The sequence below is a fragment of the Lepidochelys olivacea genome (assembly GCF_965140295.1).
Source record: "Lepidochelys olivacea isolate rLepOli2 genome assembly, chromosome: 16".
NCBI classification, from domain to species: Eukaryota; Metazoa; Chordata; order Testudines; family Cheloniidae; genus Lepidochelys; species Lepidochelys olivacea.
The window spans coordinates 4,027,227-4,053,303 of NC_140426.1; the positions used below are offsets into that span (position 1 = coordinate 4,027,227).

Sequence of the window (26,077 nt, forward strand, 5' to 3'; positions counted from 1 at the left end):
GGACTTAACCTCCATGAATGTATCCAGTTCTCTTTTAAACCTGCTACGAAGGACCGTGACTCTAGGAAATATGCATGAGGTAAGGGTAAGCAGGGAAACGAGGCTACATCTACTCCATGCTTGTGGCTTCTGCCCTGCTTCCTATGCTGCTCGCCTATGTGCTGCTTTGGTCCCTGCACAGGTGATTGACCAGTTGTGTGGGAAAGTTTCCTACAATGGGGGAAGGAACAAAGCTACTCTGCCATGGAAACTTCATCAGAGGATTACCGAGTACCTCCAGGAAACTTTCCTGGAGATCTCTCTGGAGGATTCCTGTGAGATCTTGGCGTGCATCAACACTCTGTTCTGCCATACTGATTAGCTATACAGGGAAACGTCCAGCTCACAGAAACACAGCCAGCCTCCCACATTTCTGTACCCTGAACCCACCTCCATACTTACACAAACCACAGCCACTTACCAGAAATCTCATCTCCTGCTTCTTGCTCACCAGAGAGCAACTGCTGAGACTGGCTAGACACCTCTGGAGTGGAGAATGGTTCCTGGCTGCCTGACCGCCCCGCCGGGTGACTCCACTGGGAGCTGCACATTCTCATCTAACTCCACCTCTTCATTAATAACTTCATCCTCCGGGTTAGGTCCTCTTTCTGCTGCCTCTGTGCCCTCCAAAGTATTCACGGGGCTCTTGGTGATGGAGGTGGGGTCACGACTGAGGATAACATCCAGCTCCCTATAGAACCAGCAGGTCTTAGAGTGAAGCACCTGAGCGACGGTTTACCTCCCTTGCCTTATGGTACGCCTGCCTCAGCTCCTTTATCTTCACTCTGCACTCTAACATGTCCCGATCTTAGCCCTTTTTGCACAAGCCTTGGGACATCTGCCCATAGGTATCCCAATTCCTACGTCTCAAGCTGTCATAACCATAAGGGTAGCCTAAAATTCCTCTTTACCTTTAAGGGGTTAAGAAGCTCAAATAACCTGGTTGGCACCTGACCAAAGGAACCAATGGGGACAAAAGATACTTTCAAATCTTGGCGAGAGAGGAGGCTTTTGTTTGTGCTCTTTGTTTACGTGGTTGTTCTCTCTTGGGACTGAGAGAGGCCAGACAGAAATACATCTTCTCCAAAACATCCTAATCCAAGTCTCCAGTATTGCAACCAGTATAGGTAAGCAGGCAAGGCAGATTAGTTTATCTTTTGTTTTATGTGAATTTTCCCTGTGTTGAGGGAGGTTTATTCCTGTTTTCTGTAACTTTAAGGTTTTTGCTCAGAGGGGGATCCTCTGTGTTTTGAATCTGATTATCCTGTAAAGTGTTTTCTATCTTGATTTTACAGAGGTGATTCTTTTACCTTTCTTTTTTTTTTTTTTTTTTTTTAAAATAAAATCCTTCTTTTAAGAACCTGACTGATTTTTCCATTGTTCCAAGACCCAGGGATTTGGGTCTTTAATCATTTTGTAACCAATTGGTTAGGATATTATTCTCAGGCCTCCCCAGGAAAGGGGGTGTGTAAGGCTTGGGGGGATATTTTGGGGGAAGACGTCTCCAAGTGGTCTTTTCTCTGATTCTTTGTTAAATCGCTTGGTGGTGGCAGCGTACCAGGTTTCAACCTAAGTTGGTAGAAATAAGCTTAGGGAGCTTTCATGTGGGTCCCCACATCTGTACCCTAGAGTTCAGAGTGGGGAAGGAACCCTGACACAAGCGCAGCTGGGACTGCACAGCCACCTCTCCCCATATACTGAGCAGATCCAACAGATCTGCAGTGGTCCAAGTGGGACAGCATTTGCTGCGATAAACCACCATGGTCACCTGGGAAAATACGATGGGAACTCTCCACCCCGAGCAAACAGGAAATAGAATTTCAAAAATTCCCGAGGCTTCTAAGGGGGAGGGGCAGATGGTTGTTTACCTGTCTGCAGGGCAGTGGAGTTTAAACTGCTGACCAGATGGGATGGGTCAGGATGGGCATTGTGGGATACCTCCTTTTAGGCCAATTAAAGCGATGAAATGAAGCGTGGTGTCTACACTTGCACTTTGTCAACAAAAATGTGGAGGAAAAAGAGTTAAATCTCTCGTGAGGGTGGATGAATTTTGTCACCCAAACCAGGCATTTTCCCCAACAAAAGTTGCCTTGCAGTGTGTATGCACTCACTGTTTGGGTCGACAAACGGCAGTTTTGGCGACAAAACCTGATAGTGTAGACAAGGCCTGAGACTTAAGTGCATGGTTAAGTGATTTGCTAAATAGGGATGGGCTTAAGGACTGTTTATGTGCCTTGCTGAATCAGGGCTCAAAGAACATGTTTTAGCAACCCCCTTGTAGAATGGTATGGGTGTATTGATTTTGAATTCACGAGTAACAGTTATCCTTTGTTTTGTATCACCTTATTATACTAGGGTGGGAGTTGCACCTAGTAGAGGAGGGAAACTGAAGCCAGTATGGAAGCAAGTTTTTGGGGTTAAAACATAGGATTTGAATGCAGAAGATCTTGGTTCTATTCCTGGTTATGCCACTGACTGCTTGTGTGACCTTCCTCAAATCATTTTGCCACTCTGTGGCTCACTTTCCCATCTGCAAAATTAGGATACTGATTCTGAGGAACTTCACATGGGGATTACAAGACTTAGTTCATCAATGTTCAGAACACAGCATAAAAGGGCACAATATAATTATTATCATCCTTTTATTTGTGATTCATCACATCTAGTATATGTGGAGCTACATTTAAGTGATTGAAACTAAAAATCTTATTTTAGTTGTATTCAAATTTATGAATGAGATGTTTTCACAAAATATAACCGCATAGAAAATTTAAAAGCAGCAAGATTTGTGTTCAAGTTAACTCATAAATATCCTTTTTTGTTCCATTTTTTAAATGTGTATTCTGGAGAAAATTATCTGTCAGTTGAGTCTTTCCAAACACTTGACTAGAGACTCTGGTTTTTCGCTCTAAATTTTTTAATAGAGTACTTGATCTCAGAATTTTTCTTCTGAGGTTTAATACTGTTTAAAACATTTAGTGCCACTGATGATGTTTTTGTGGATTTGTAAATGAAATCTGTGCAGCCAAATGCATGTAATTAGCACATTCAGAATATAACAACAAAAAGAATCATTCTGTGGAAAATGTGTATAAACCATCTATACTTCAGTTTAGAAACACATCTGTTTATAAGCTCTCCCAAATACACATTCTCCTCTACAACCAGAAATATTTTCTACCTTTTGTGTTTTCTAGGCAGCCATTCTGAGTATAAAGCTAAACTTACAGCCTGAACTAGATGTGGAGAAGGCAAGTCTGTTTCCCCTGTAGTCTCCTCTATCATCCTGTGCACCCTTTGCTACACAAGACGCGCAGTCTTGCACAAAAGTGGAAGTTATATACCGGTACTATACACTAATATCTAATTTGCAAGAAGTCGCTAGGGAGCTGCTAAAAATAACATTTCAGTCTGTGAAGTGACTGAAAGATTTTTTTATACCACATTCCATCTTCATAGAATATTTTTCTAACTGGGATAAAACTTCAGCTGTGTTGATTCTGTTTTGCAAATTATTGTTTCTGTAATGAGGTTTATTAAATGCAAAAATAATCTCATCTCCTCCCCTGCTCCCCCCATTCAGAATAATGGGTGTAGAAGATAAGAGGTATTTTCTACCTATGTGGTGATAAGAGGTGGCCTTGGTTAAATAAATTCTAATGCCAAAGGTTTGTAATGTTATTGGTAATATTTGTGTTGAAAATTCTGTGTAGAAAACTTCCTTTAAGCATATTTCAATGTAGAAATATTTTTCTAACGTTGAAGCAATTCAGAAAACTTTTCTCAAGCACTTACAGACCTAGGTATAGAAGACTTTGAGACAGAGTGTGGCCCATCCCGAGCATGCATGCAGGGGTATAAGGCTCACTATCCACATTCTGAGCAGCAGCAAAATGGGACTGCTCCTGTGCCTGTAGGCTGGGAGTGGCTGGAGACTTGGCTCCGCCTCTCCAGTGTTGTGACCAGTGCTGCTGAGCCAATGCGATGGGCAGCAGTCTGCACTAGGTATAAAGCACAATGTCTCTGTAGTGCTTTACAAGTGTAAAACTATTTTTCTTCCTAGATGTGCACTCCATTGCTACTTCAAGAGAAAACTAACCTAGTGGAGGCTTATGTGGCAGAATATCCTGATCTCCAGTGCAAACTCTTGCAGACCCTGGATATGTGGTGTGAACCTAATTTTAATACTACAGATCTCTCAAGGTATAAGATTATTCTATTTTCCAGCGTTTTGTCCTCCTTATATCCAAACAGCATACAATATTATATAACATTATGAGCAGGTGCTAAATAGCTATCAGCTAAGGACAATATGTTTTCCAGTGCTCTTTCTACATTCACTAATAACATGTTAAAAGCCACAGGGTAAGTCACTTCCCATCAGAGAAGGGAAAAATTCTGGTAACTGTGAAATTTGGTCTTTCCGAAGGCCTTATTCTATGAGGCACTGAGCACCTATCACTCCCATTGATATCATTGGAAGTGTCAGGGGCTGAGCACTTTGCGCGGGGAAGCTAAAAACGAAAACATTGAAGTAGATCTTATCCAGGAGACCTCAACAGCCATCTGACTCTGGGGCTTTGCTGTGGAAGGCTGAGAGTCGCAATATCCATTGTGCATATCTGGCAGAGAGATGTGGGGATGAGAATGAGGATCGTCAGTTGGTAACCCTGATTTCAGTTGAATTTTTAACTGAAAATTTCCTTTCCGTCAGCTTCAGATAGCAGTGCTAAGCCAGGAAATGGTGCAGTTGTGAGGGAGCCATCTGCAGATAGCCCTAGTCAAAGTAAAAAGCCTTTGCATATGTGTCTAGTATTCCCGTGATACAGTGGCAAAAAACAAGAAATGTATATACTCATCATTCCTTTTCCAGTGAAATAATCAGGGTTGTTTTTTAATTTATAAACCACCTCCCACTAAAGTGGCTTATGCCAAGTAAGCACCAGCAGTGCAATCAAAATAACAGCATACACGCAGCAGATACAATGCTAATAAAATCAGAGTGGGTATTACGTACTAGGTTGCTGGAAGTCAGGTCCTGATGTGAACTCTTAAAGCCCTTGAATGGAGAATCGGAGGCTGACGAAGACACAAGTATCAGCTAACTGATGGAAAGAGCAGCACTTACCTTAAAGTAAGCTCTCCACTTTGCTGCTGTCTCAGAAGCAGTGTTTTGAAGGTTTAATTGGACCATATGGAGGCTTTATTGGCTAGGACTTTCCAGAACATAAGAATAACCAGACTGGGTCAGAACAGTGGTCCATCTAGGCCAGTATCCTGTCTTCTGATGGTGGCTGATACCAGGTGCTTTAGAGAGAATGAACAGAACAGGGCAATTGTTGAGTGATCCATCTCCTGTCATCCACTCCCAGCATCTGGCAGTCAGAGGCTTAGGATGCCAAGAGCATGGGGTTGAATCCATGACCATCTTCGCTAAAAGCCACTGATGGACCTATCCTCCATGAACTTATCTATTTCTTGTTAGAACTTAATTATAGTTTTGGTCTTCACAACATCCCCTGGCAATGAGTTCCACAGGGTGACTGTGCGTTGTGTAAAGAAGTACTTCCTTTTGTTTGTTTTAAACCTGCTGCCTATTAATTTCATTGGGTTCTTGTATTATGTGAAGGAGTAAATAACCCTTCCTTATTTACTTTCTCCACACCAGTCATGATCTTATAGACCTCTATCATATCCCTACTTAGTTGTTTCGTTTCCAAATGTAAGAGTCCCAGTCCTTTTAATCTCTCATACAGAAGTTGTTCCATATCCCTAGTAATTTTTGTTGCCCTTCCCTGCATTTTTTCCCTTCCTAATGCAACTTTTTTGAGATGGAGTGACCAGAACTGCTCATAGTATTCAAGGTGTGGGCGTACCATGGACTTATATAATGGCAGTATATTTTCTGTCTTGTTATCTATCCCTTTCCTAATGGTTCCTAACATTCTGTTTGCTTTTTTGATTGCTGCTGCACATTGAGTGGATGTTTTCAGGGAACTATCCATGATGTCTTTCTTGAGTGGTAACAGCTAATTTAGACCCAGTTGGAGGAAAGAATGGTTTAGGCTCAGCTGTAATAGATGAGGAGGGAAAAGAAGTTGTTACCACCACCAAGCATCAGACAACATCCCTGCTATTAAAAGGGAGAAGTATCTTATCTGCTTGCATTGATGTTTCTTCCTTGCTTTGTTTGTTTTGTTTACAGGCAGTATCAAGGTTTACGACCTAACAAACTCAACCACAAAATGTTAAGCAAACTGGTCTTCAGGCTCCTAGAACAATATAATCTAGATCCAGGTATGTGATATTACACTAAATCATTTAATCACCTTTCCAGTGAATCATTTAATCCATCCTCCCACGTGTCCAGCAAGCAATGTCTGCTGTCATTTGGAGCTTATTTGATGTTGTTTAAAAACAAAGCACATAAATTATGGAAATTTTCACTTTGTGTTGTTGAAGAACTAGATGCTAGTGACTAATTGGCTGTTTCTTCCATGATATGACATAAATCTTGGCTTCAGAATGGTTCTGCATAAACATGTGATGGTCGGCTTTAAGTACTGGCTCCATCAGGCTCACATAAGAGGCCACACATTACTCATCTGGGGATTCTGACTTTGTGAGTTACAAGCCAATCAGCTTAAAAGAGATAAGCCATGAGAAGAAGGAGGCACATATATCTTTCCTGTGAAATAGGGATGGCTGCTGCTGAAGGGAATTTAAAGGGCTCTTGCAACCTTACGGGAGAAGTAATACAGTTTACATCCTTCTAAGGGATCTGCTTCACTCCTAAATGTCACTCAAAATCCATTCTCTTTAACATTTTGCATTGATTATTACTGGGAGAGGTAATTAGGTTTCCTTGCATTGTGACATTAACAAGGTAATGACTCTTGGCAGAAATCCTCAGGTGCCCCCTATAATTTGCATCCGGTGTAGGTCCCTCACTCCATCAGCACAACTGGATATTGCATATTTCCCTGTTTTCTGGGACTGAATGTTATTTGTTAACCTAAGCTGTGAATTCTATTCCATCTTGTAGTGATACCGTGTTGCATATTCATCTTCACATCTCCAAAATGCTGCTCAAACATAAATGAATTATCCTCACAAACCCTCCCCCGGAGCATGTAATTGTAATTAATTCCCATTGTATTGGTGGGCAAACTGAGGCACTGAGGAATTAAGAGATTTGTTTAAAACAGGTTGATGGTTCACCCACGGTTCGACCTGAGGATTTTCTGCCTTGTAAGTCTGAACATCCACTAGGTCATACTTCCCCTGTCAATTTACAAAGGGAGTTGAAGGAATTGCTCTCCCAAACCTGTGAAAGACCCACACACAGAGGAAACAGACTGTACAGGAGAAATGGTGAAATTGTCCGTGCATAAAGTGCTGTCAAAGCACAGAGTGAGCAAGCTGAAAAAAAAACAGAGATTTGTTTCCTTTAACCTTAGATGTTACTTGTAACAACAGTAAGAAAAAATGTTCAGACAGAAATGTGCTTTTGGAGTTCACAGTGCCCTTTGAATTATCCAGGGTTAGAAATCACACTGAAGGTATAAAACACTATATGGTATAACTACAAAGCATCATTATTATCATCATCTCCTGTTGGTGAGTTTTAGCTTCTCCAGGATTTTTATTCGTACACTGCCAGATCTGTCTAACTGCACCTGCTGTATTAATGACTGTAGGGTGTGTACCAGTGATTCTGCAAAAAGAGATTAGGGGGTACAGCAGATAGGGGTAGGTGGATCTGCCAGGGCAAAGAGTGACAAAGACTCCAGCAATTTGAAGGATTCTGCCTGTTCTAATGGAATTTCCCATGTGGATCTATTTCTGGAACCCGGGTGGGACTTTAAGTGCACCACCCCAATGTATGTTCATATTTCCAGAGGTTTCCTTCATCTTTTCCCTAGCAAGGTACCTGCAGTGTGAAAGAGATTTGGCCACCAGCTTGATCTGTAACATTGTTGTTTGTATTATTGTTCGTGCAGGATAATAAAAACAATGCCTCAGTTAAAAAATTCAGCCCTTGAATTTACCTATGGGTATTAACATACAGTATAACTGAAGAATTACTTGGAACCTTTGATCAGTTTTCTTTTTATTGTAAATGACAGTACACTGTGAAATTCCATGCATATGAGCAGGGTAATGTTCCAGGGAGAGCTCATGCTGCAAGTCAGGACATGCATTGGCAGGTGTTTGCGGTTTTTGAGGATTTGATTCCAATTGTTCTTCTTTGAGTGCTGTCCCTCGGGGTGCTCCATTTTAAGTGTTTGTGCGCCCCTGTGCTTGTACTCAGAGACTTCTGGTAACAGTGCCCGGTTGGGTCGCACATGCATGGTCGCCATCTCATGCTGCTTCAGGCAGTTAACTGATGCTGTGTGACCAGCCCCCCAACTTAGTTCCTTCTCTACGCCCTCCGCTACAGAGTCGGAGCAATCAGCAGTGCCTCACTACTTAGTAGTTAGTTAGTTTAACAGTTAGTTTCTTAGTTTTCTCATTAACAGCTATTTACATTGTTTCCCTTTTTCTTTTATCCCTGTCACCTAGTTTAAAACAAAACAAAACCCTTTTTCCTTTTCCTTGCCTTTTGAACTACTGGCTGGGGAGAAATTTCAGTTGAACCTTCGAATACACAGCCTCTCTGAGAGCGAAAGCCCCCACTGACAGGAATGCCTGGTTTCCTGGGCTTTAAACGCTGTCTCAACTGCAAGCTTGCTACACCTGTCTCAGGCGGCCACGATCAGTGTGTTCGCTGCCTCTGCGAAACGCACACAACTCAGAAGTGCCCGCACTGCCTCAAGCTCACTGCTAGGACAAGAAGAGCTAGAGATTTCCAGTTAAAGCTCCTCCTTAAGGAGAAGTCTCTCAAACCTGCATCTGAGCCCGGAGCCCTCCTGGTGAAACTTCTCTGACCACGGCTTCTGACAGGGGTTCCTCCTCAACCATGCATCTGAGCAACCTGCCAAAAAACATCAAAAAGGCAGGCACCTGTGTCCCCAACGCAGGAATCAGCCAAGAAATGACGTTCCACGAGTGGACACTCAGCACCGGCATCGACTGCACTGTAGGCACCGGTTATAGACACAGCAGGACCACCCGGCACCGCTGGTACCGCTAGAGCCAGAGACTCTAAATGAGTCGGCTCTGACAGAGGCACTAAGGAGAAATCTAATCCTCATGCCTCGGCCCAGCCAATACCAAAGCTGCGATCCGCACGCAACGGCGTGGCACCGGGACAAACGGTGGCTCCTTCAAAGGCATGCTCGGTGCGCACAGCGGCACAGCCTTCAGTGCCAGCTTATACACAGCAGCTCCCAGCACTGACAATGATACCGCCTCAGGGGCCAATCAAACAGACCTCGCAGCAGTTTCTCAGCCACAAGGGCCTCTTCGTCTCTTAGTTGTCCCTGACTCCCCTATCATTGGCACCAACACAAACATGTCATGCTTGGCACCGAGTCTCCTTGCATCTGGGAAGAAGGATGGTGCAAGTGGTCTTCTTGTCCATCCTCCCCGTGGAAGGAAAAGGCCCGGGTAGAGACCGTCGAATCGTGGAAGTCAACGAATGGCTACGCAGGTGGTGTCGGAGAGAAGGCTTTGGAGTCTTTGACCATGGGATGGTGTTCCAAGAAGGAGGAGTGCTAGGCAGAGACGGGCTCCACCGAACGAAGAGAGGGAAGAGCATCTTCGCAAGCAGGCTGGCTAACTTAGTGAGGAGGGCCTTAAACTAGGTTCACCGGGGGAAGGAGACCAAAGCCCTGAGGTAAGTGGGGAAGTGGGATACCAGGAGGAAGGACAAGCAGGAGTGCGTGAGAGGAGAGGTCTCCTGCCTCATTCTGAGAAAGAGGGATGATCAGCAGGTTATCTCAAGTGCCTATACACAAATGCACGAAGCCTGGGAAACAAGCAGGGAGAACTGGAAGTCCTGGCGCAGTCAAGGAATTAGGATGTGATTGGAATAACAGAGACTTGGTGGTATAACTCACATGACTGGAGTACTGTCATGGATGGATATAAACTGTTCAGGAAGGACAGGCAGGGCAGAAAAGGTGGGGGAGTTGCACTGTATGTAAGGGAGCAGTATGACTGCTCAGAGCTCAAGTATGAAACTGCAGAAAAACCTGGGAGTCTCTGGATTAAGTTTAGAAATGTGAGCAACAAGGGTGATGTCGTGGTGGGAGTCTGCTATAGACCACTGGACCAGGGGGATGAAGTGGACGAGGCTTTCTTCCGGCAACTCGCAGAAGTTACTAGATTGCACGCCCTGATTCTCATGGGAGACTTCAATCACCCTGATATCTGCTGGGAGCGCAATACAGCGGTGCACAGACAATCCAGGAAGTTTTTGGAAAATGTAGGGGACAATTTCCTGGTGCAAGTGCTGGAGGATCCAACTAGGGGCAGAGCTCTTCTTGACCTGCTGCTCACAAACGGGGAAGAATTAGTAGGGGAAGCAAAAGTGGATGGGAACCTGAGAGGCAGTGACCATGAGATGGTCAAGTTCAGGATCCTGACACGAGGAAGAAAGTAGAGCAGCAGAATACGGACCCTGGACTTCAGAAAAGCAGACTTTGACTCCCTCAGGGAACTGATGGGCAAGATCCCCTGGGAGAATAACATGAGGGGGAAAGGAGTCCAGGAGAGCTGGCTGTATTTTAAAGAATCCTTATTGAGGTTACTGGGACAAACCATCCCGATGTGTAGAAAGAATAGTAAATATGGCAGGTGACCAGCTTGGCTTAACAGTGAAATCCTTGCTGATATTAAATGCAAAAAAGAAGCTTACAAGAAGTGGAAGATTGGACAAATGACCAGGGAAGAGTATAAAAATATTGCTCAGGCATGCAGGAGTGAAATCAGGAAGGCCAAATCACACCTGGAGTTGCAGCTAGCAAGAGACGTTAAGAGTAACAAGAAGGGTTTCTTCAGGTATGTTGGCAACAAGAAGAAAGTCAAGGAAAGTGTGGGCCCCTTACTGAATGAGGGAGGCAACCTAGTGACAGAGGATGTGGAAAAAGCTAATGTACTCAATGCTTTTTTTGCCTCTGTCTTCATGAACAAGGTCAGCTCCCAGACTACTGCACTGGCAGCACAGCATGGGGAGGAGGTGACCAGCCGTCTGTGGAGAAAGAAGTGGTTCGGGACTATTTAGAAAAGCTGGACGAGCACAAGTCCATGGGGCCGGATGCGCTGCATCCGAGAGTGCTGAAGGAGTTGGCGGATGTGATTGCAGAACCATTGGCCATTATCTTTGAAAACTCATGGCGATCGGGGGAAGTCCCGGACGACTGGAAAAAGGCTACTGTAGTGCCCATCTTTAAAAAAGGGAAGGAGGAGGATCCTGGGAACTACAGGCCAGTCAGTCTCACCTCAGTCCCTGGAAAAATCATGGAGCAGATCCTCAAGGAATCAATTCTGAAGCACTTAGAGGAGAGGAAAGTGATCAGGAACAGTCAGCATGGATTCACCAAGGGCAAGTCATGCCTGACTAATCTAATTGCCTTCTATGACGAGATAACTGGTTCTGTGGATAAAGGGAAAGCAGTGGACGTGTTGTTCCTTGACTTTAGCAAAGCTTTTGACACTGTCTCCCACAGTATTCTTGTCAGCAAGTTAAAGAAGTATGGGCTGGATGAATGCACTATAAGGTGGGTAGAAAGTTGGCTAGATTGTCAGGCTCAACAGGTAGTGATTCAATGGCTCCATGTCTAGTTGGCAGCCGGTATCAAGTGGAGTGCCCCAAGGGTCGGTCCTGGGGCCGGTTTTGTTCAATATCTTCATAAATGATCTGGAGGATGGTGTGGATTGCACCCCCAGCAAGTTTGCAGATGACACTAAACTAGGAGGAGAGGTAGATTCGCTGGAGTCTAGGGATAGGATACAGAGGACCCTAGACAAATTAGAGGATTGTGCCAAAAGAAATCTGATGAGGTTCAACAAGGACAAGTGCAGAGTCCTGCACTTAGGACGAAAGAGTCCAACGCACCGCTACAGACTAGGGACCGAATGGCTAGGCAGCAGGTCTGCAGAAAAGGACCTAAGGGTTACAGTGGACGAGAAGCTGGATATGAGTCAACAGTGTGCCCTTGTTGCCAGGAAGGCCAATGGTATTTTGGGATGTATAAGTAGGGGCATTGCCAGCAGATCGAGGGATGTGATTGTTCCCCTCTGTTCGACATTGGTGAGGCCTCATCTGGAGTACTGTGTCCAGTTTTGGGCCCCACACTACAAGAAGGATGTGGAAAAATTGGAAAGAGTCCAGCGGAGGGCAACAAAAATGATTAGGGGACTGGAACACATGACTTCTGAGGAGAGGCTGAGGGAACTGGGATTGTTTAGGCTGCGGAAGAGAAGAATGAGGGGGGGAATTTGATAGCTGCTTTCAACTACCTGAAAGGGGGTTCCAAAGAGGATGGCTCTAGACTGTTCTCAGTGATAGCAGATGACAGAACAAGGAGTAATGGTCTCAAGTTGCAGTGGGGGAGATTTAGGTTGGATAATAGGAAAATCTTTTTCACTAGGAGGCTGGTGAAGCACTGGAATGGGTACCTAAGGAGGTGGTGGAATCTCCTACCCTTGAGGTTTTTAAGGTCAGGCTTGAGAAAGCCCTGGGTGGGATGATTTAGTTGGTGTTGGTCCTGCTTTGAGCAGGGGGTTGGACTAGATGACCTCCTGAGGTCCCTTCCAATCCTGATATTCTATGATTCTGTGATCTCCAATACAATCTGCTCCTCCCTATTCGAGTGAAGAGGGGGATGAGAGTGAGGAAGGACAAGGAGATCTCCCTCCACAATCTCCCCTCTACCATGAACTGACTAACTCAGGACCCCCTCAGGGGACATATTACACTGATCCCAAGTATTTTCAATGGTACGGCCAGCCCTGGAGGCCCCCCATGTCTTCCCCACCCCAGTGGGCATACTGGAACCTGTGGGCGGCATACCTCACACAACAGGGACTGCCTGCCACATCCAGACCCGGCATACAGCAGTCATCTGCAGCTTTGGTGCCTGGATCTTTGATGGTGGCAGGGGAACCGGAGGAAGATGAGGAAGAACCCCGATCCTGGAAGGAGTACCACCTACCCACTTGCCATTACTATCCACAGATGACACCATTATGCCTCCTCCCAATAATATGGGGGACAATTTCAGACTATTTTAGGATCTATTTAAAAGGGTGGCTAGCTCCCTGGACATCTCCCTTGAGGAGGTCCAAGTGGCACAACACAAAGTAGTGGACATTTTGCATACATCTGCTTCATCCAAAATCTCTATGAACGATGTGCTGATGGACCCTGTCAAAACCTGCAAGAGGTCTGACAAAAAAGTATTATGTACCAGCCAAGGGCACAGAGTTCTTCTTTTCACATCCAGCGCTCAATTCCGTAGTGGTGGATGCAGTCCAGGAACGTGATAGGCAACAACAGCCCAAAACCACACCTCATGACAAAGAGTGGAAAAGACTTGATCTTTTTGGCCGCAAGGCTTATTCCTTGGCTATACTACACCTCCATATAGCCAACTACGAGGCATTTCTGGCAAAATGTGACTATATTAACTACACAAAAATGTCTGAATTGACTGATTTTATTTCCGAGGACAAGAGAACAGCGCTTGTATCAGAGGGACAACTCATCTCCAAAAGAGCCCTGCAAGCCGCACTTGATTCTGCGGACACAGCTGGAAGTTCAGTGGCGACAGCTGTTGTGATGAGAGAGACCTCATGGCTCCATCTCTCCGGCTTCCCTAAGGAGGTGCAATCCATGGTTTAGGATTTGCCATTCGAGGGTCCCAAACTCTTTGATGAGAAGACAGATGACTCTCTCCACTCGCTCAAGGATTCACAAGCGACACTCTGATCCTTGGGAATCTATACACCAAAACCCAGGAAAAAACAGCAAAATTATTATGTACCCCAACGCTACTGCCAGACCATGTATTCGCAACAAAAATGGTGATTTGAGTCACAGGCCCCCGAGGGGATGCCAGTCCACTTCTTCAGTAGCTGAGTCCCAACCGTCAACCTCCAGACAACAAATTTGAAGCTTTGGTTGAGGACTCGAGAACCCCAGGTCTATCTGTGCTGGTGACACCAACTCTCTCCCAACCATTCAGATATTGTTTAGTTCCATTTTATCCAATCTGGAAGACCATCACATCTGACAAATGGGTGCTAGAAATCATACAAACTGGTTTCTCCATCCCCCATTTTTCCCCCAACGCCTCTACCCATCCTCCCTCCCTGACCCTCTTCAGGGATCCCTCTCACGAGTCTCTACTGTGCCAGGAGGTAAGCCACCTCATGAAGCTAGGAGCAGTAGAACCCGTTCAAAGAGAACACAGAGGGAGAGGATTTTATTTCCACTATTTTCTCACAAAGAAAACATCCGGTGGCTAGAGACCAATACTCGATCTACAATGACTCAACAAATTTATCAAAACACAACGATTCAAGATGGTCACAGTAGGTACCATAATTCCAGCTCTAGAAAGAGGTGATTGGTTCTCATCCTTTGACCTCCGGGATGCGTATTTTCACGTAACAATACATCCTCTCATCTCAGATTTCTCCATTTTACCATCGGACAGGACCACTTCCAATACAGGGTCCTTCCCTTTGGCCACTCTACTGCCCCTCTAGTGTTTTCGAAGGTATTGGCCGTGGTTGCAGCATACCTGTGCAGAAATGCAATTATGATATTCCCATACTTGGACAACTGCCTGCTAAAAGCAGGCAGCAATGCAAGCCACCGAACAGACAGTAACCCTCTTCACGAGATTCACGAGACTTAGCATACCTCCTCTCAGACAGATCCCAGGCAAACTGGGCAGCAGGGGGAGGTTGCTTTTGGTAAGGAATCCTGGAGGAGGGTAGAGGTTCTTGGCATGGGAAAGCAGGCCCATCTGCGACTCAGTTCTAGGCAAGTCCCATTAGCTGAAAACTCACCCTTCTCCCAGTGCAGTAAACCCCACTGATCCCCCTAAGCAAGATTTAGGAGCTGGCCAGTCCTTAATGTGCGAAACAACTTATGTTGTTACCGATCCTAAGAGTTATGAGACAGACCAGAGATGATTCAGTATATCAGCAGATGGGATCCCAGCGAAAATAAACAGCCACATGATAGCTCCATGTATCTTATAGTTTGTTGTCCTCTTCCTCTGCCCTGTGCACGCTCCCTCCTCTTGACGCACAACTGTGATGCACTCATCACTGGGATTTTGTTCTGAGTCCCTTAGCTTTCCCAGTAAAGTGGATGCAAATTCTGTTTAATTAGCTGAACTGGGGAAGGAGGAAGATTATGGGCATCTGCCTGAGAGAAGGAAAGCTATTCATTTTCATAGAACTGGTCCTCGCATATAAAGATAGGTCATTATGTTCTGCTATAACAAGTCTGCTCATTATTATGGGATATTTCCTTTGGAGACCCTCTGGGACTGAATTAGCTGATTTACAGATATTGTTGTTGAAAGTTTCTGTTTGGTTATGGGATTGAAATAGTTAAGCTGATATTCCATGCTCTCTTTAAACAGTGTATATATGGAGGAATACAATATGGAAGCAGAGTAACACACACAAAAGTAGAGCTAATCTCACACATTGTACCTGATGTTGTAACTGTGAGTGAGGGATTCCCTCAGTAAAGCAAGTAATCATCATCATCATAGTTAGAATGAACGTGCATGCCTGATGCACCTAACTAGCGAGGGAGGAGATGGAAATTGCTTTCACTGTCAACTGACAGGTCTTTATAGATATTGTCCCATTGCAGCATAAATTAACTGAAAAGCCTATCTACTTACTACCTTAACCATGAAGTTTTACCTTATCCTGTTAAATGGTTTCTTAGCATAAATAACAAGGGCTTAGAATAATGGAATCATAGAAGATTAGGATTGGAAGAGACCTCAGGAGGTCATCTAGTCCAACCCTCTGCTCAAAGCAGGACCACTCTCAACTAAATCATTCCAGCCAGGGTTTTGTCAAGCTGGACTGTAAAAACCTCTAAGGATGAAGATTCCACCACCTCCACAGGTAACCCATTCCAGTGCTTCACTGTCCTCCTAGTGAAATAGTGTTTTCTAATATCCAATCTAGACCTCCCGCACTGCAACTTGAGACCATTGCTCCTTGTTCTGTCATCTGCCACCACTTAGACCAGCCGAGCTCCATCCTCCTTGGAACTCCCCTTCAGATAGCTGAAGGCTGCTATCAAATGCCCCCCTCACTCTTCTCTTCTGCAGATTAAACAATCCCAGTTCCCTCAGCCCCTCCTTGTAAGTCATGTGCCCCAGCCCACTGATCATTTTCATTGCCCTCTGCTGGACTCTCTCCAATTTGTCCACATCCTGCTATCCCTACCCTCCAGCATATCTACCTCTCCCCCCAGCTTAGTGTCATCTGTGAACTTGCTGAGGGTGCAATCCATTTTATCATCCAGATCATTAATGAAGATGTTGAACAAAACCGGCCCCAGGACCAACCCTTGGGGCACTGCACTTGATACCGGTTGCCAACTAGACATTGAGCCGTTGGTCACTTCCCATGGAGCCTGACGATCTAGCCAGCTTTCTATCCACCTTACAGTCCATTCATCCAATCCATACTTCTTTAACTTGCTGGCACGAATACTGTTGCTGGCTTATTTTTTGTGGTTTTTGCCACCAGCTTTTCCCTTGCATTTAATCCTGAATTGCATTTTGTACAAACCTTTAAGCCCTAGGGATAACAGTGTACGATATATACTGAGAATTGTTATTTCTCATGTATTTAAACAGTAGAGGGCAGAAGAGGGCTGCTCAGAAATCTGTGCATTAGTTCAGGTAGAAGGATTCACTGTTCCATTAAATTAGATCATCTGGGGTTGTAAACCATTGTTTCCCACCACTTGTGGAGGATTTTCCTGCTGCGTGTATCAGCCCTATTGTCAAATACCAGTGCAACTTTGTCTATGCCTGTGTGAATTCATTGTTAGGAGATGTGAGCCTCTCACACAAAAGGTCAGGAACTTTTACCTGGAAGTGACCACTGGCTTGTACACCCACCTTCTCCCACAAGGATATGAAATATAGTGTAAGCCAAATCACCACTCACTCTCTTCAGGTTGCTGAAGGAGAGTTGGGCTTCGAACATGCTGCTGGCCTGGGCCCTTCCCTTGTCATTTTCCCTGTTTTTCTAAAGAACTGTGTCTTTTCCCTTTGAAGTACAAGCGACTGCTGAAGATGACCCCTAAAGGGCCCTAGTTAATCTAGGGAGAAGACTCTGTGTGAGGACTCTGGAGCAATCCAAAGGTCTCTTGGTTTCTGCACTCTGTTGTGGCCAAACCCACTCTTCCCTTCTTGTTCTGAAGCAGAGTTTGCCACGTCGTCAGATGAGCCAGAAGCCCACCGTGTGGCACTCATTCTTTCGGCTCTCATCTAAGTGCTCACACTAGCATTGTGCCCCTGCCTTCTTGGGAGGCCCAGCTGGTGTCTGGACTACAAGTTTAATGGGATGGTCAAGAGCCTCCGAGAGTCTGTGGATTTTTGCTCCCTTTCCCCTATGGAGACTGCTTTTCCTATTTCCTGGGGCCATGGAATGAAATTATGTAAAATTAATGGGTCCTGGAAATTACAGTAAAAGGATATCCTATCCAGCTGCACTCTATGCCACTTCACCCTAATCTGCATTAGGGACTCTTCTCATGAGAAAGTGCTATGGGTCTAAAACACTTCCCTCCTCCAAATAGACCATAGGAAATATCTCTCAGTACAGAAGATAAAGGCTTTAGTTGTCTTATTTCTTTACGTCCAAAGATTTCAACTCTGGGGAGCTGGTTCTCGTTTACACGAAGGCCCCTTAACATTGCAAGAGCAGTCTGAAGCGAGTTAGTGCAAATGAGAATCAGGCTTTTGCTGTAATGTAAAGACAGGGTTGAGTGGGACCTAATAGTGAATCAGAAGGAATGGGGTGCATTATCAGTTTTATATAGTCAACCACCAGATCTACAAAACTGAAGAGCTATCATCCCAAAAGACACCCACAGACCATGTAACGCCAGTGCAGTGTGTGTGTATGTCTATTTCAAACCCTGTATGTAAAGAGGACATCACATTTGTTTTTGCTTTCTGGCTGTTAGTATTAGGCTTCCTCCCTACCAAATGATTAAGATGGGTGGAAGGGTGGAATTTCTGGTTTCACGTCTGTCCCAAATGCGAAATGCAATCCAGGCTAGATCCCATTATGGTGCTACTGCAAGATTTTGTAATAATACACATCCAGTGATGTATGTTGAGGGAGGGAGTATTTATTAGAATCGTAGAGCGACAGGGTTAGAAGGGACCCCAAGGGTCATCTAGTCTAGCCCCCTGCCAAGAAGCAAGATTTGCTTTGTGCTGGTGCGTAGGAACCTCAGCCATGCACCAGGCCCAGGACCATACAAACACGAAAGAACGGCCCCTTCTCCAAAGCGCTTGCAACAGATTGTCTTATGCTATCTTGGAGAGGGAAGTGGGCTGGGACTCAGGAGACCTGAGTTCAATTCCCTGCTCTGTCATTGGTCTGTGTAACCATGGGCAGGTCACTTTACCTCTCTCTGTCTCAGTGTCTTCATTTGTAAAATGGGGATAATGATATTGACCTGCTTGGAAATTTGCTGATGAAAAGTGCTGTATAGCCAGGGGGCAGCCATTTCAGACTCAATTCTGAGTGCCAGGGAGGAATTGATTGCAAATCTAAAGGCAATTTGGGTGAAAGTGATCATGAAATTATAAGATGTCATGGTTCTAAAGAAAGGAAGGAGTGAGACCAGCAGAATAAGGACAATGGCCTTCAAAAAAAGCAGACTTCAACAAACTCCCAGAACTTGTAGGTAAGGTCCCATGGTGAGAAATTTTGAGGGAAAAGGGTGTTTGAGAGACCTGGCAGTTTTTCAAGAAGATAGTATCAAAAGCACAGCTACAAACTATCCCTGTGGAAAGGAAAGACAGTAAGAATAGTAAGAGGCTAATATGGCTCCATCAGGGGCTCTATAATGTCCTGAAAATCAAAAAGGAATCCTACAAAATGTGGAAAGGTGGACACGTTGGTAAGGAGGAGTACAAAAGAGTAGCATAAGCAGGCAGGGACAAAATCAGAAAGGCTAAGACACAGCAGGAGACATAAAAAGCAATAAGAAGAGGTTCTTTAAATACATTAGGAGCAAGAGAAAGATTAAAGAAAGTGTAGGTCCTCTAGTGAGTGGGGAAGGAGAGCTAGTAACTGGTGATATCAAGAAGGCTGAGGTATTTAATGCCAGTTTCGCTTCTGTCTTCACCAAAAAGATTGTGGCTCACCAGATACTCAGCACACTTAATATTAACAACAAGGGGGAAGGAACACAAGCCAACATAGGGAAAGAGCAAATTAAAGAATATTTAGATACGTTAGATATATTCAAGTCAGCAAGGTCTGATCAAATTCATCCTAGGGTACTTAAACTGAATCTGAATCTCAGAACCGTTAGCAATTATTTTCGAGAATTCCTGGACAGCAGGTGTATGTCCCAGAGGACTGGAGAAGGGAAAACATAGCACCTCTCTTTAAAAGGGGTAACAAACAGGACCCAGTGAATTATAGACCAGTCAGCCTAAAGTTGCTAGAACAAATTATCTATCAATCAATCAATTTGTAAGCACCTGGAGGATAATAGGATTATAAGGAATAGCCAGCATAATTTTGTCAAGAAGAAATCATGCTAAAGCAACCCAATTGCCTTCTTTGTCAGGGTTACTCTCTGTGAGTAATGGGGAAGCAGATGATGTGCTATATCTTCATTTTAGTAAGACTTGTGACAGAGTCCCACATGACTAGGGCCCTACCAATTTCACAGCCATGAAAAACGCGTCACGGACCGTGAAATCTGGTCTCCCCTCATGAAATCTGGTGCTTCGTGTGCTTTTACCCTTTACCAACAGCCCTCAACCAGGGGTCTGCAAGCCTTTTCGGGGAGGGGGGGCAGGGTCCCGTGGCTGAAACCCGGTGCCCTGAGCCCTGGGCACCTCCTATGGGGCTAAAGTCAGGAGCCCCGGCACCCTCTTGCGGGGCTCAAGCTGGGAGTGGTGCAAGGCTGAAGCTGCTCCCCCACTCACCAAAGCCAGGAGCCGTGTGGGGCTGAAACCGGTGCCCCTCTTCCCCTCCGCCAAGCCAGGAGTAGTGCGGGGCTGAAACTGGCAAGGCCCCCCTGCCCCCAAAGCCAGGAGCGGTGTGGTGCTGAAGCCGGGAGCCCCAGCGTCCCCCACTCCCTACTGAAGCTGGGATCCATGTGGGACTGAAGTTCTAAGCCCTGGTGCTCCCCGCAGGCAGAAGCTGTGAGCCCATGGGCAGAGCTAGCAGGGAACAAGGGTGTTGGCCCCCCCGACTGCAGTGCCTTTCTGAGAGTGGGGCAGTCTGGGAGCTGTTCCATCCCCCTGCACGTTCTCCTCTCCCCCAGGCCTCCTCAGGCCCTGCTCTCTGGCTGGGTTGTAGGTGGGAAGCAAGAGCCAGGCAGTGCAGGGTAGCTGCTCCTCTGGCTGGTGGTACCATGGAGTGGGCAGCCATGGCATTCCCCCATCTGTTGCTGGTGCCTGGGGTTGCTGCTGCTCCTCAGCTTCCAGCCCTCTTGGCTGCTCACACAGCCGGTAAGAGCTGCCTGGATGAGGGGACCCAGCTCTGGGGCCAGCAGAGTCCTTGGGGAGCAGCCACCACAGGGGGAGCCCTCCTGGCACACAGCCCCTAGCTATCCTGCAACCTAATCTACCCCCCTTGCACGTACGCAGCCCCTAGCTACCCCTGCTCGTACATAGTCCCTAGCTACCCCCTGTCTGCACCCTGAGCTGCCCCCATATCCCCCTCCCTGCATCCTGAGCTATCCCCTCCCTACAACCTGATCTCTCCCCCTGCCCACACACAGCCCCTAGCTACCCCTTGTCTGCATCCTGAGCGGTTTTCAGAGTTTTTGAGCTGAGTCATATTTTTTGGTTGTGGCCCCCCCATAACCCAGACAGGTGGGTGGGCTGCTGCGGTGAGTCGGGGGTGGAGGTGGTGCTCCCGCCCTGAACCCCGCTGTGCGGAGCTGGCCTGAGCCTCTCCAGTCCTTGTGGGCCCCCCCCCAATAGAAGTCAAACTGCCTATGCCCAAGGGTCATCCTCTTGGCCCAGAGCCCTGAGTTCCACCACCCCTGGGCCCCAGAATTTTTATAGCATGTTGAAAGAGGTTGAGGACCCCTGCCCCATGCTATACAGATTTCATTGGGGAGACCAGCGTTTCTAAAATTGGGGGTCTTGACCCAAAAGGGAGTTGCAAGCTTGGTCACAAGGTTATTTTAGGGGGTCACAGTATTTTCACCCTTACTTCTGTGCTGCCTTCAGAGCTGGGCGGCCGGAGAGCGGCGGCTGTTGGCCAGGCACCCAGCTCTGAAGGCAGCACCGCTGCCAGCAGCAGCGCAGAAGCAAGGGTGGCAACACCGTACCAGGCCACCCTTACTTCTGCGCTGCTCCTGGCGGCGGCTCTGCCTCCAGAGCTGGGCTCCCTGCCAGCAGCCGCCGCTCTCCGGCCGCCCAGCGCTGAAGTCAGCGCCGCCGTCAGCAGCAGCGCAGAAGTAAGGGTAACAGTACCGCAACCCCCCCACAATAACCTTGCGACCCCCCCACCCCCCAAACTCCTTTTTGGGCCAAGATCCCTACAATTACAACACCGTGACATTTCAGATTTCAGTAACTAATATCATGAAATTTATGATTTTGAAAATCCTATGACAGGGGTGAAAGTAAGTCTAGGGACTTACCAGTACGAGGCTGGGCTGGAGCAGCTCTGGCCCCCGGAAGGGGTGGTGCTGGGGGAGGTCAGAGCCAGCCCCGGCCCAACCTGTACTGGCAGGTGCCTCCTTCCCCCTCCCCGGGGTAACAGCAGCAGCCGGGGCCTTTGGCAGCGGTTTAAAGGGCCCTGGGTGGTAGCGGTGGCTGGAGCCCTGGGCCCTTTAAATCATCCCCAGAGCCCCGCCGCCACTTCCCCAGGACTCCGGCAGTAGGACTCTGGGGAAGGGGCTCCGGCCACCACTACCGCCCCGGGCCCTTTAAATTGTCCCCGGAGCCTGCCGGAGCCCTGGGGACGATTTAAAGGGCCCAGAGCTTGGCTGCCGCTACTGCCCTGGGCCCTTTAAATCGCCGCCCCAGCCCGGCCGCTGCTACCCCAGGGCTCCGGCAGCGGGGCTCTGGCAGCAATTTAAAGGGCCGGGGACTCCAGCCACTTTCAATTGCGCCTGGGGAAGCCGATCCACCCCGGTACAGCGCACCGGCTCTTGCCGGCTTACTTTCACCTCTGAGTGCAGCTGAGTTCAAAACAGTGAGCAGAGCGGTCTCAGTGGGCATTGTGGGATACTGGGTGAGGCCAGTTCTGGTGATATAATGAATGGCAGCGTTTACGCTGATGCTTTGTCGCTTTAACTTTGCTGCAAAAAGTTCAATGCCTCTCATTGAGGTGATTTTATTTTTTCAGTAAAAACTGCCTTTTGTTGACAAAAACTGTGTAGGGTAGACAATGCCCAAGTCACATTTTCAAGGTGACTTATGACCTTAAATCTCATTGAAAGTCCATGGGATTTAGGTTCCTAAGTCATTTGGGCGCTTTTGAAAATGTACCCCTTGTCTTTACTCTTTTGTATTAGCTTGTTTTTGCTACTGGAACATCTTGGTGCATCAAAGATGTGTGTAGTCTGTCTCTTGAAAATCTGTGACTTTCTGCTTGGGATGTTGGTAATTCTGTTTTCTTTGAATTTGTTCTTTGAATCTGCTCCACAGCATTTAAATTCTTGCACATTTTCCTCTATATTGGAACGTGTCCTGGATATTTAGGATATATGTATGTCCAGTGCATATATCGCTAAGGCTTAAATGATTTTTCTCACCACTCCCTCAAAAAAAAAAAAAGAAAGAAAGAAAAAGAGAGAGAGAGAAGAAGCAGCAGCAGCAGAAAACTGCCTATTGTAGCACATGCCAAATTGCAAAATATATTTATGGGCTTGTTTACACTACAAATACTAATCTGGTTTTTAAACACAGTTAGCAGTGTTAATATAGGCAAGGCCAGGATGCTTCTGGCCCTCTTTGTTTCAGGTTTGGATAGCGTCTTTCTGTGTTTTCATCATTTAAAATGATATTTATATCAGGGGAGGAAAAAAGTACTATCTAGAAAAGAACGCTTCAAGGAAGTTCAGAAGTTGTGTTGACTTAAAGGCCTTTCTTTTGTTTCAGTTCTCTGTCCGAATGTCATAAATCAGCGACACCTAGGCTCTCTGAAATATCTCTTCTACAAGAGGTTTGTTGAGGTATGTTTGTACAATGTGTGTATGGATTTATTTTTGTTTGATTTGAACAATATAATAGAGATGCTGGAAATATGAGGTTGTTATGGAAGCGAAGTGTAGTCATGCTGTAGTGATACAGAAAGGCATTGAGACTCAGAAATCTCTGTTACGAGTGCTTGGACTGAGATATTATAGACTGATAAATCTAGTTCAGAATTATGGGTATATTTTATTATACTATTATATTTATGATAGGGACCATTCCTGCAAGTCATCAAATGCTGTCCACTCCCGCTGACTTCAGTGGCAGTTGAGGGTGTTCAGTAAACTGCAAGAGGTGCTCTCACAATCAACATTTTGGGTCTCAAGGAGTACAGAGTTGATCCACTGTGTTTGGCAGTGTAGTCATCCTAAGTACATTAACAAAGACAAGGCTGCTGTTCAGGGGAAGGGTACCTTCATTTGTCCTATTCCAAGCTCATTAATTCCCTGAATAGAAGCACACTCATGTTTTAGAGGGCCGCTTCTCCGTGTGACCAATGTGAACTTTTTTTCCAGTATTCAGTTGCTCAACAGCAGCCTGAATAGGCCTGGGGGATTCTCCTGTGTTTCTGGGAGATCGCACTGGGTGTGCTTAGAGCATCATGAAATTTAAGTATTCTATTACATTAGACAATGTTGCTTTACTGAGTTCAGCAATGTCTCAGTTTTCAGCATTCCTACCTAGCTGTGCAGTTGGAAGTTATCTGTAGTTTCACACCCACTACAAAGTAGGTCTGGTTGGATTATCTCTATTTTATAATGTATATGAGGAGCTTCACTATGATCTGGATAGGATTCTGTGTGACCTTCATACTGTAAGTGCAGATTGAGGTTTGGATAATAGTTTTGTGCTGTACTCCATCATTTCTCTGAATTAACGAATCATAGAATATCAGGGTTGGAAGGGACCTCAGGAAGTCATCTAGTCCAACCCCCTGCTCAAAGCAGGACCCATCCCCAACTAAATCATCCCAGCCAGGGCTTTGTCAATCCTGACCTTAAAAACTTCTAAGGAAGGAGATTCCACCACCTCCCTAGGTAACCCATTCCTAGTGTTTCACCACCCTTCTAGTGAAAAAGTTTTTCCTAATATCCAACCTAATTTTCCTAATATCCAACCTAATCTAAGCAATATTTTTCTAATGTGCTCTTCATGATTATATATGAGAACCCAGAGATTTTCAGTGCATACCAGATGTTTTAAAAATATATTTTAGAGATTTTTTTGGTGTCTTTTCAGAAAACCATGACTCAGGAGAATTGGGCCGATCATGTTCAGGTGAGTGTGAAATGCTCCCTTACCACTTTTTTTTAGGGTTTCTTTGTGTGGACCTCATTTTAAGACCATTTAAAAATATCCCACTCTGGTGTTAAAAGAATTTACTATATGTTACACTATTACAGCTTTTTAGCTTTGTCAGAACTTGCCTACACACATGGCATAATTGTGTGTGTAGAGGGGTATGTATGTGTCTATGATTACAGCATTGGCTTTAAAAGACTTGCCATTTTTATCTAGGGTAAATAGGTAAGATTACTGTGGTCTTCTCTTGTGATTCTCTGTATTTACTGTAGGAAACACGTTGAACACTGCAAATACTGAGGTTATTTAGTTACAAATATTTATTAAATTATGTAAGACAAGTGTCAAGGGCCACCAGTAAACATAGTCAGAAAATCATCTTCTTTGTCCTGAGAACTTTCAGTAGGTTTACTATATAAATGTAAGGTATTTATGGTTTTTGGGTCTCATAGTACAGTAGATAGTAATGATTCATTACTATCTACTGTCAAGCGGTGTCAAGTGGAGTGCCCCAGGGGTCGGTCCTGGGGCCGGTTTTGTTCAATATCTTCATAAATGATCTGGAGGATGGTGTGGATTGCACTCTCAGCAAATTTGCGGATGATACTAAACTAGGAGGAGTGGTAGATACGCTGGAGGGCAGGGATAGGATACAGAGCGACCTAGACAAATTGGAGGATTGGGCCAAAAGAAATCTGATGAGGTTCAATAAGGATAAGTGCAGGGTCCTGCACTTAGGACGGAAGAACCCAATGCACAGCTACAGACTAGGGACCGAATGGCTAGGCAGCAGTTCTGCGGAAAAGGACCTAGGGGTGACAGTGGACGAGAAGCTGGATATGAGTCAGCAGTGTGCCCTTGTTGCCAAGAAGGCCAATGGCATTTTGGGATGTATAAAGTAGGGGCATAGCGAGCAGATCGAGGGACGTGATCGTCCCCCTCTATTCGACATTGGTGAGGCCTCATCTGGAATACTGTGTCCAGTTTTGGGCCCCACACTACAAGAAGGATGTGGATAAATTGGAGAGAGTCCAGCGAAGGGCAATAAAAATGATTAGGGGTCTGGAACACATGACTTCTGAGGAGAGGCTGAGGGAACTGGGATTGTTTAGTCTGCAGAAGAGAAGAATGAGGGGGGATTTGATAGCTGCTTTCAACTACCTGAGAAGTGGTTCCAGAGAGGATGGTTCTAGACTGTTCTCAGTGGTAGAAGAGGACAGGACAAGGAGTAATGGTCTCAAGTTGCAGTGGGGAAGGTTTCGGTTGGATATTAGGAAAAACTTTTTCACTAGGAGGGTGGTGAAACACTGGAATGCGTTACCTAGGGAGGTGGTGGAATCTCCTTCCTTAGAAGTTTTTAAGGTCAGGCTTGACAA

General features: G+C 45.7%; 1 protein-coding gene across 12 annotated transcripts in view; it reads left to right on the top strand.

Moving 5' to 3' along the window:
- The window catches only part of EXD3 (exonuclease 3'-5' domain containing 3), a 573,796-nt gene that overhangs the window by 174,135 nt on the left and 373,584 nt on the right, over positions 1-26,077 (top strand). For 11 of the 12 annotated variants that reach the window (XM_084650100.1, XM_084650101.1, XM_084650103.1 and 8 more), the window contains 5 exons: positions 3,237-3,290; positions 4,103-4,242; positions 6,245-6,336; positions 23,304-23,377; positions 24,639-24,677. In XM_084650100.1, coding sequence (XP_084506226.1) covers positions 3,237-3,290; positions 4,103-4,242; positions 6,245-6,336; positions 23,304-23,377; positions 24,639-24,677 — 399 coding nt within the window. Of the gene's footprint in view, positions 1-3,236; positions 3,386-4,102; positions 4,243-6,244; positions 6,337-23,303; positions 23,378-24,638; positions 24,678-26,077 lie in introns of those variants that run through there. The other variant, XM_084650095.1, reaches the window with a different exon arrangement.